At 35.2% G+C, this 11540-nt stretch overlaps 1 protein-coding gene across 1 annotated transcript; it reads right to left on the bottom strand.

Moving 5' to 3' along the window:
* Window positions 1–5534: 5534 nt before the first annotated feature.
* LOC132039396 (exocyst complex component SEC5A-like) lies at window positions 5535–10983 on the bottom strand. The gene is made up of 4 exons (XM_059429882.1): window positions 10658–10983; window positions 10003–10259; window positions 5686–5751; window positions 5535–5573 (listed from the first exon to the last, which is right to left on the bottom strand). The coding sequence occupies exons 1-4, from the start codon at window positions 10770–10772 to the stop codon at window positions 5535–5537; spliced, it is 477 nt and encodes a 158-aa protein (XP_059285865.1). The 5' UTR covers window positions 10773–10983.
* Window positions 10984–11540: the final 557 nt, after the last annotated feature.

Here is an 11540-nt window from a genome sequence, read left to right as displayed (position 1 = left end):
TAGTAAGGCAAAAAATTAAAGTTAAAAGAATTTTAAAAAATTAAGACCACCTGAAAATGAGGGCATATCCTCAGCCTTTTGTTTTGACTCAACAATATTTCTCCTTCCAGCTTTTGGTCTAAAAATAAAAATAAAAAAGATTGCGTGGATTGTCTTGATATGATCTGGCCTTTAATTTTCGCCCCCCAGATCGGTGGTCTTTAATTTTCGCCCCCCCAAATCGGTGGTCTTTAATTTTGCCCCCACTTCTCATTTAATGAAATTTTGTGGGCTTACCCTTATTCGCGAGTCTACGAGACCAGAGATTCGGGTTCGAACCGCAATAGAGTTAAAAAAAAAAAATTACAAGGCAGGATTTTCATAGAAACTATGCCTATTCGGGGGTAAGGTTATGCCTTAATTTCTGTAGTATCCTACAGAACTATGTCTTAAGGCATAACTTTATCCCGAATAGGCATAGTTTGATATGAAACGCTGTCTTGTCATTTTTTTTTTTTTTTACTCTGCTGGAATACTATAGAAGTTATGTCTGGCATAACTTTAACCTGAATAGGCATAGTTTGCTACGAATCTTGTCTTGCGTTTTTTTTTTTTTTTTTTTTTGACTCTGCTAGGTTTCGAACCTAGAATTTCAAGATATTTTTGGTCACTTTTTTAGTCGTAGGGCAAAAATTAAAGACCAGCAATTTTATGGACAAAATTAAAGACCACCCCAAAATGAGGGCATATCCTCAGCCTTTTGTTTTGGCTCAAGAATACCCTTAAAATAAAGCCTAAATTTTGGGTTAAATTTGGCTCTTTAGAAATAGTCACGTCGTCATTATGATTTGCCACGTTTTAAATTCAGACTTACATTAAGACACTCCAATTTTTTAAAATCCATGCCGCTCCTGACCCATTTCTTTTAACCCTTAATCCCTGATCCTTCATCCATATTGAAACAAAACACTCGACCCTTTAGTCTACAATCTTGTTGTTTAAGTCCTTCCTTAAAGGCATTCTTTAATAGCGATTTGAAAGATTATTTAATGAGCGGAAACTACTATTCGAACATGCTATGGCGCCATAATCCGACCTAGAGCAACGAATAAGAAACTTGATGAAATTTTCAGGGCCAATGGAATCATGAATAAGCGAGCTTGAATCAGAATTATCCCCAGCATGACGTTGATTGCCACCTTGTGATTCCGAAGAATCGCCCACGGATAAGACAACTCCCACTCAGTTAAAATCATCGGACTGCTTTTGCAACTTGCATTGTACGTTTTCATTCTCCTGGTCATTTTCGATGGCCTTCTGCCATGCTGGAGTTCAATCCTATCAAGGCGATAACTCATGCAAGCTGCCTAGTTACTTTCTTTCCGACAATCCCTTGAAACCAAACAAGACCGGTCTTCTAACATATCTTCCATAGTATTTGTGGTAGTGGCTCTTGTACGGCCTTAGACCAGATTCCTTGGGATTGTTGTATTATTTCTGCACTTATTCATTATCCTTATTATTATCTATGTTTGAGACTTATACTCGTTGCCTTGATTAATTTATTGTGGTTGAATGAATGATTTCGAAAAAGAGTTCGCCTACCGAGGTAGGAAATGGTAGGTGCCCGCACGATTCCCCTAGTTGGTGTGTGACAAAATCGATAGAGAAATTCCAGACAGATATAATGATTTTTAAAATCAAGATAAAAGCTAGGGTAATAATAATTTAGGTATATAACGTTTTTATCGTTAAAAGATATTTGTATTAAAAGGTCTACAACCAGAAGGTGTTTCAAAGATATTTATAGGGCAACATCATTATTGATGAATGTGCAATGAACTCAAGAATATAGACCGGTACTTTTAACATGTACTGCACGACTCGGTATACACGTGCAACGCACGTGCCAGAAAACTAGTATAGAAAAAGGTACGTATCGTTTTAAGTAAGCATATAAAATACAAGATAATTAAGAGAAAATTATTATATTTTAGGTTCATTTTATCTTTTTGTTGAATCGACTTGAGAAATATCATGGCATTCATTGAAAATTCATATTAAGTAGATTATCTTCTCGAGTTAATTTCTTTATTTTTTATTTTTTATTTTTGTTTGATTTCCCTCATTTTTAATGATAAAGGAAAATTATTTGGAGAGGGAGGGGTTGTAGAGGTGATTGGTGACCAATACCGGGGGAATAACGGTGGAGATACGTGTTTGTGCTCGAGAAAGGAATTTGAGGCTTTGAATAAATGGGTCTACGTTCTCTTTATGTTTTCAGTCCTTTCGTCCTTTACTTACTTTTAACAAAATGAAAATCTCGCTAGTTGGTAGCGGCCAATCGAAGAAATCAGAAAAATTCTTTTCGGTTTTAATTCCATGCGGTGCTTACAAATTTGGTAAAAGATTTGAATTATTAAAAGCCAACTAATTCAATTCGACATGTAATGCTTATTTATGAAAAAAGTATTCCCTCCTAATATTTCTCATTTTTCATGCTTGAACCTGATATCTCTAATTAATTATAACAATTAAAGCTGAAATTACCTAGTAACGTACTTAATGTAAATAAAGTACTCTTTTGAACAAATCGTGTACATACAGAATGATCAACAATAATAGTATGGATATCAACAATAATAGTATGGATATAAACAAAGTATCAATATAACTTGTGTACAACAGATGCACACACAAATAACATGACAATATATATGTACAATTGTTCAACTTTTAATAGTATTCAAATAAGAAAGGCAGAATGGTCTAGATCCCCCCTGAACTTGTCGATTTTTATTCAGTGTACACCTAAACTTTACGTTGGCCTAATTACCCCCCTCAACTTGAAAATATGATAGCCTGGACCCCCCTAGACGCTGATGTGGCGAAGAGCGTAGATACACTCTCTTTTAGGCACGTGGAAGGGTGAAAAATTAAAAAATCAGCTTCCAAATGGGGTATTTTTCAACTATTAATTGTCACATAATCAATATAATGATTTTATTTGATCCAATTGTATTTCTTATTGGTTTTTCTTAATATCCATTGCATATTTTATCCCAATTGTGTTTTTTTCTTTTTCGATATGATGATTATTTATTTCAGCTATATATATTTTTTTTTCTTTTTTCGGATCCAAATCTAAATAACTTAGTTGAAAGTTTCAACTTGAAATTCTATTTATTTTATTCAAATAAAAATAAGGTTTAGCAAAAGTAATGAAGTTTAGACGGTGTATTTTTTACAAAAATATTGTGTATTTTCTTTTCATGCAAGTACTATTTATTTCAACTGTGCATTATTTTTTTCGGGTCAAATTCGTAAAATATTTGGTTAATATTTTATTTGATTTCTTTTTTAGATTCAATGATTATTTGTTCTTACTATGTATTTCTTCTTTTCCTGGCCAAATATATAAAAATAACTTGATTAGAATATCATTATCTTTAGGCAAATAAAAAAATTATAGTCAAAATATTTTCAAGTTCTTTTTTTACAGATTTGGCCCGAAAAAGATGATTCAAATAATTGTTGAACTTAAAAAGTAAAAAATATATATTTTATCCTTTAAAAAATGCCACATGCACAAAAAAATCCATGTGGCGGCGCGTGCGACCACCTCCATGGGTTGTTAGCGTCCAGAGGGGTCGTGCCTACCATATTTTCAAGTTTAGGGGGGTTAATTAGGCCAACGTAAAGTTTAGATGTATACTAATAAAAATCGACAAGTTCAGGGGGGTCCCGATCTATTCTGCCAATAAGAAAACATATGACAATATGCACAATAAGATCGCGACTTTACCAATAATGACATGCCCAATAAATCGCGCGTACGTTGTCATGCTGCTCACCAAGACTAATAACTCATGAGGGAGAATTTATTACATATACAATTCAGGATATGCATGAGTCCACCTATACGAAAATAGATATAACCTGAACATGAATCACCATATTCGTCACTGATAACCGACGTGAATGCACATGCCTGTGACATAATCTCATATGCTCAATGTGTACCGTATTATAAATAAAGAGTTTAATAGGTACACATTTTAGTGACCGTAATTGTTCAATCGGGACAAGCCTAAGTTGAGGTGTCTTAAGTGGAATCTGTGGACAGCTTTAAGGGACCGCGGATGACTTAAGACAAAGATAGTTATATTAAAAGGTCAGCATCCAGAAGGTATTTTAAATATATTTACAAGGCAACATCATTGATGAATGTGCAATGAACTCAAGAAGATAGACTTGTACTTTTAACATGTACTACACGACTCGTGGCTCAAAAAGATAGACTGGTACTTTTCACATGTGCTACACGACTCGGTATTCACATGCAACGCACGTGCTGAGAAACTTGTATAGAAAAACGTATGTATCTTTTTTAGTAAATATATAAAGTACAAGATAATAAAGAGAAAATTATCACATTTTAGGTTCATTTTGTCTTTTTGTTGAATCGATATTGAAAAATATCGTGGCGTTCATTGAAAGTTCATATTAAGTTGATTATCTTCTTGAGTTAATTTTCTCTATTTTTTTCTTTTTTGTTTTGTTTGATTTCCTAGGTTTTAATAATAATGGAAAATTATTGGGGGAGGCAGGGGTTGAAGAGGTGATTGGTGAATGATAACGGGGAAAACGGTGGAGATACGTGTTTATACCCGAGAAAGGAATTTGAGGCTTTGAATAAATGGGTCTACGTCCTTTCACGTTTTCGGTTTTTAGTCCTTCTCGACTTTTAACAAAATGAAAATCTCGCAGATTGGTAGCAGCCAACCAAATAAAAAAAATTATTTTTTGTTTTGATTGCATGGCGTTAAGATACGTTGACTCTTCACTTTTGATGCCGTACCTATGCCCACACGATGGGGATGTGGATATGGTATGAAATCTGTACTGGATATAATTAAATGATTTTGGGTACTTTCACCAAAATCAATAGAGAAATTCCAGACAGATATAATGATTTCATAAATCAAGACAAAAGCTAGGGTAATAATAATTTAGGCATTTAACTTTTTTATCGTTAAAAGATATTTGTATTAAAAGGTCTGCAACCAGAAGGTGATTTAAAGATATTTACAGGGCAACATCATTGATGAATGTGCAATGAACTCAAGAAGATAGACCGATACTTTTAACATGTACTGCACGACTCGATATACACGTGCAACGCACATGCCGAGAAACTAGTATAGAAAAAGATACGTATCATTTTTAGTAAGCATATAAAATACAACATAATAATGAGGAAATTATTATATTTTAGGTTCATTTTATCTTTTTGTTGAATCGATCTTGAAAAATATCGTGACATTCATTGAAAATTCATATTGAGTTGATTATCTTCTTGAGTTAATTTCTTTATATTTTTTTTTGTCATGCCCAATTCGTGAAACGTGATGGCACTTACACTGTCCCCCCAGGTAGGCGAACCATTCCCAAATCATTTATAAGAATTAGGCGGAAATAAACAATAACTAAGCTAACAGATTCAAATTATATCAATGATAAGTGTAGAAGTATTAATAATCCCAAAATCTGGTCTAGACTAGTACAAGAGCCACTATTACATAGATGCAAGTCTGATAGAAAGTAAATACAAATCTCAAATATCAATACTATCTCAGGAATGCAAAGAAGACAGTTAATTACAAGGAAGAGTCTCAGGGTTGCAGATCTAATCCAAAAGCTTACCCTGGAATCTCTGTCGCGTGGACTCGGATCACCCTCGACGACAGGAACTGGAACTAGTAAAAAACTCTGCACTCAGAAAAAGAGTACAACAAGAGTAGCATCAGTACAAACAACACGTACCGAGTAAGCATCATAGGCCGACTAAGATTAGTTCACGCATACAAGCATAAAATCAGCAAGATAAGCAGATAGTCACATAATACTCAATCCAAGGTCACAAAATATCCCATAACTGAATCACAACCTAAAAGAAAACTTCTAAGCCACAAGTTTGCCTTACCACAATAATCTCAATCGATAATCACAACCCAAGTTCTTACGTAGGCAGCGTCATTACCCGGCGATCTAGCCCAATCCATAATCCGATCCATGCCACCATAATAATACAAACTGAAAATACCAAATCAGAAATATAATAAAGAGTCGTATGATGATGCATGATAATATGTAATGATGTGCAACGCAATGCACTGGCCAAATACCAACACATGCTAATGGTATTGTTTGCCCAATAGTCATGATCTGCAGGGGACCCATAGTGTCCATGTATCATTCGCTCAGGAACTGACCTCGGAGCCCATAACTAGGCCCCATCATATATATATATATATATATATATATATATATCACAAGAAGTAGATATAAATAGAAAAATTAAGTTTTTAAACAATAAGTTCAACTTAGAAAAAATGCCCACAAAAAACGAAATAGAAAGACTAATCAAAACTATTACAGAAAAACCAAAAGAATTAGAAATAAAGACAACCCAATTGGTAGCTCAGATAACACAACAAGTAGAAGTTATATATGTATTGACATATTGTCACGTCCCTGGATTACGGGTCGTGTGGGCACCTACCTTATCCCACCTGGTAGGTGAACCCTTACCCCATCCTTCCTTCACAAAATCGTTTACCATTTAGGGCCAACAATATTGAATAAAATAAGTACATAAAATATCTTTCTAGTAAAATCCACACCTTACAGTTTTTAACAATACAAATTTTCCGGACCTAGTCTATGTACAAGAGCTTCTATTACATAAAAGAATGGGCAAGTAAAAATAAAATAATGACACAGCTTCTGTCTGGGAAGAGATACACAAAAGCTGCCAGAGGATATCTACCGCTGCAACAAAATGAAACATCCAAGCAATTACCTAAAAACACATCTACACTCCGAAAGGAATGTAGCAAGAGTAGTATACGTACACCACACGTACTGGTAAGCATCATAGGCCGACTCAGATTAGTTCATGCAAGATAATATAAAATTAAACAGAATAAACATATATGTTAATTAACGATTACACTTATTAATCATTCCCACTAAGTAATAAAGTATCATGAAATTATTCGGAAGCCCTCTATTACTATCACTTACATAATCACGTATAAAGGACTAACATAACCCAACAGCCTCATCTACTTCACAGACTCTCAGACATTCATAACTCGAAATTATGAAATCGGGATAGCTCTTCATACCGCTTCGCCCTATTGGAACTGGCTAACATTCCCGTTATCCCCCATAATATAGACAACTTACTAATTAACGGGCAGACATATGGTATAATGACTCTAGACAATCCTCAACTGCTATCTACTTATTAATTATTCCTTACGGAAAAGGGCCAAATATACCCCTGTACTATTAGAAATGGGCTAACTATACCCCTCGTTATACTTTAGGTCCAAATATATCCTTACCGTTAAAGTTGTCCACCTTAGACATCCTATGCTACATGGCAATGATATTTGATGAGGTGAATGCCACTTGGCATTGTCAACCTCATCACCCCTAACCGATTTTATTCCTCTCATCTTCCACCACTAAAATTTCCACACTCCATCACCATTTCCACCGTGTCAAAATCAGAATCTTGAGCTAAAGCGGTTTTAAATGCAAAAACTGAAAATTTCTCAGACACCAAACAAAAGGCAAGAGAGACAAGTGAAGCACCACAAAACAATACTAATAAAACTAGGATATGAAAGGTCCCAGTTGCACTGAAACAAGATCTAACCCTGAGGAAAATACATAGTCTTTTACTATGTTTGCTACTGTCAGTGAATTATTTCCAACAAAACAAGCAAAGTTTCCCAAATCATATACTCCGCCACGGCTTGAATACGCAGGGCAACTTTACCACTTCTTTTTTTAATTGATTGTGCTTGCCAGTTTTGTTGGATTATTTTTTGCTTACTTCATGGTGAAAATGGTGGTGAAGGGAGGAAATTTTAGTGGTGGAAGATGTGAGGAATAAAATGGGTTAGGGGTGATGAGGTGGCAATGCCAAGTGGCATCCACCTCATCAAATATCATTGCCATGTAGCATAGGATGTCCAAGGTGGACAACTTTAACGGTGGAGGGGTATATTTGTGCCCAAAATATAACGAGGGGTATATTTGGCCCGTTTCCAATAGTACAGGGGTATATTTGGCCCTTTTCCATATTCCTTATTACAAATATAGACAAGCCCATGAACAACCGAACACCTAATTTACGTATTTCATTCTTGGCCTTTCTTGACGTAGACATTAAATGCATGAAAAATCACAACTGCTCTACTACGAAAGGATTCAACCCTTGAAATGTCGAAAGTGAGTCACACCTTGATATAGTGCCATAAGGCTCGCGAACACCATCAAACAGAATATATATATATATATATACACACACACACAAAAAGGAAATCACTACGGAAGTACAATGAAATAAATGTAATCTCTCAACAACCATGTACACACATGCTAAATGGTAATGTTTTCCCCAAATAGCCATGACCTGCAGGGGATCCATGGTGTCCGTGTACCACTCGTTCCGGAATGAACCTCGGACCACGAGTTCAGAACAAGGCTACATCGTCACCCCCTGTCAAATGTGCCTTACGTAGATGTATATATTCCATTTTCAATTATTATCAGTAATTTCCATCGCAACTCCATAATGCCTTAGTCGAACATAATCAAATCATAAACACGAAGTGATGCCAGAATTAGTGATGTACCAATCGATTTGCCACAAGACATACTAGAACCAGATCTTAATCATGCATACCCACAACGGAAACTACTATAGTAAAGTACGCGCCACCAAGCACACATTCTGATTCACAATGAAAAAGAAGACTATTTATCTACTTCCACATGGAATGTAACTTGAAATTTATATAAAGGACCTCACAAATAAAACTGGCCTCTTTAAATGAACCCCCAAATGTATGCAGTACAAAGAATAATCTCTCATAAGTAAATAAGCAACTATAGTGCTAGCCAGTACATACCAATAAAGCAAAGTCCCTTTTGGTATGGAAAATAATCTTTCAGGAAAATATTTTCTGCGAAACTCATTTTCTTTACAAATATATTCCAATACATACTCCACACCACTTGCTTCAACTAGTTAATACTTAGAAAGTGCTGTTAATCTTTAATATGCAAAAATACTACCAAAACACAACATCATCATACCATATCCTACACCTTGACTTAACTATCATTAATTCCTACTTCACATTGAAAAAAAAATACGGGAAATAATCCAGAAATGATTTTCCAATTTAAAATGTTTTCTCCCAAACCAAACAGACAAGAGACGGAGCAATGATGAAATTATCAATAAAAAGGAAGACTCCACAAAGCATATACACGCTGAGGCTGATGTTGTCCTTCAATAGACCCTACTATTTTCGGGCCGAATCAAGTATGTGTGTAAAAATAGTAAAATGTATTCTGTCAGTCCTAATTTATGTGACACACTTTTTTTTTTCGATTGTCAATTAAAAATATGCATGACTTATTTTAGACCATAAGTTTCAAAAGTATTCATTTCATAATTAAACCCAGTGTCCAGTCAAACAAATCACAAAAATCGGGGAGGAGGGAGTAATAATTATACATATTGTCACATACGCTAAGGGGTTATTTGGTATGCTGGACAAGCATAAGTAGTCCTGGGATAAGCATTTAGTACTGCTTTATCCTTTGTTGTTACTAATCCTGGGATTAGAAATAGTACCGGAGCAAGTTATCATAGTCAGATGGTGGAATAATAGTACCAGAATTAATTATCCCTAGATAAAACAATGAAAATGACAAAAATACCCCTGAGGTCTCTCAAACCCTTTTTCTACTAAATAAAGTGGAAGGTATTTTTGTAAACAAACGACTTCTTCCTAGAAATTATACAATTCATGTTATTTTTAATATACAAACCAAACAGTCAATTAGAAATAACACCAAGTAACTAATCCCGGCATAACTTGTCTTCAAGCGACCCCTAAATGTACTAGGCAATTAAGAAAAATGAGATACCTTGTCTTCATCAACGCGTTTCCAGCAATCAGGTTCACCACCTTGCCACAATTCATCATCATCCTTCCCTCCTCTACTTGCTGCCCTTCTTTTTGACGCTCCCTTACTACGATGATCCTTAGATGATTGTTCCTGATCATCCCCAGATGAAATGCTGAGTATCTCCAAATCCGAATCATCTTCATCTTCATCCTCTTCCACTCCTTTCCTCTGCTTCTGCTGCACTTTTCTATTCGGCGTTGCACCACCAGTACTTCCTGTATTAATATTTTAAAGAATTGTTGACACATGGCAATTTGACCAGTGTCTTAAATGTATAAAATGTTGGCATAGGCTATAATTCATCCTTCAGCACATACCAATTAGAAATCTTCCAATTCCTTTCTCAACCCCACCATTCTCTCCTGCCATTTGCTTTCTTTCTTTTATATTTTTATTGTCCTTTTCTTGTTATCTTTTAATTTGACCCTTTAAAACTTACTGGTATTATTTAATTTTGCTGATTGTTGTATCCTCTAATTAAAGTTAAAGATGGGCATGTTTAAACCTGGGAAACATTTCTAGTTTTTTAGGACAGTGTCTAGCATGACTCAAGTCAATTCGTGTATTTACTCTAAAAATATTACCGTAGTAATATTGTAAGAACTGGTTTTACCTCTGCTGGCGCTCTTCGGGTTCGGCTTTGGCGGTTGCTCTGGTGGTTTTTTGCCTGTTGCTTGCTCTTGTAATGCCATTTGTAAGAGCTCATCTTCATCACTGTCACTTGACATTTTTTATGATCAGTTCGTATGAATGTTCTGTACGTTGAGAATTTTGTTTGAAGTTTGGAGATGATAAATGATTGTCCCATTAGATAGAAGTATGGAAAAGCGCAACTATTTTCGTTGATCTTGTTTTTTGGTGGAAAGGTGTCACCGTAAATAAAGGAAAGGAAAGACCATTTCTATATTTGAATGTGTACAATCATACTCCCCGAAATGGAAATAACCCTATCGTTTGGTTTAAGAATATCCTCAATTTTTTATTTTTGGATTAAGATTATTCCTCCTTTCCGGTGTTTGGCCTAAAAATATCTTCAACTTTTTGTTTTGACTCAACTAAATACCCCCTCCGTTTCAATTTATGTGAACCTATTTTTTTATTAGTCCGTACCAGAAAGAATGACTTCTTTCTATATTTGGAATCCTTGTAAGTTTCTTTTCCTCCGCTTATTGATATGCTTAAACTCAGCGGGTAATCCCGCCTAACCTGGGGTCGCGGTCAGTACGAATGCGAACCGTGAAAGCGTGGCCTAATGATCCTTTAGACCTTCGGAATTCGAAGCTAGAGGTGTCAGAAAAGTTACCACAGGGATACAAAACTCGTACAACCCCAATGTGCACATTCTAGTGTACAACTCATCTAATGCATTCACAAATGACTTATAAGCATTGTAAATAATAATTTACCTTTATGGAATGATTTATAGCCACACAAAATTTATGTGACTCATTTAACGCCACAAGTTTAAAAGTCTTCTTTTCTTTCTTAAACTCCGT

Source organism: Lycium ferocissimum, chromosome 12, assembly GCF_029784015.1.
Source record: "Lycium ferocissimum isolate CSIRO_LF1 chromosome 12, AGI_CSIRO_Lferr_CH_V1, whole genome shotgun sequence".
NCBI lineage: Eukaryota > Viridiplantae > Streptophyta > Magnoliopsida > Solanales > Solanaceae > Lycium > Lycium ferocissimum.
The sequence above is the reverse complement of the archived record's forward strand: the minus strand, read 5'-3'. Positions and strand labels throughout refer to the sequence as shown.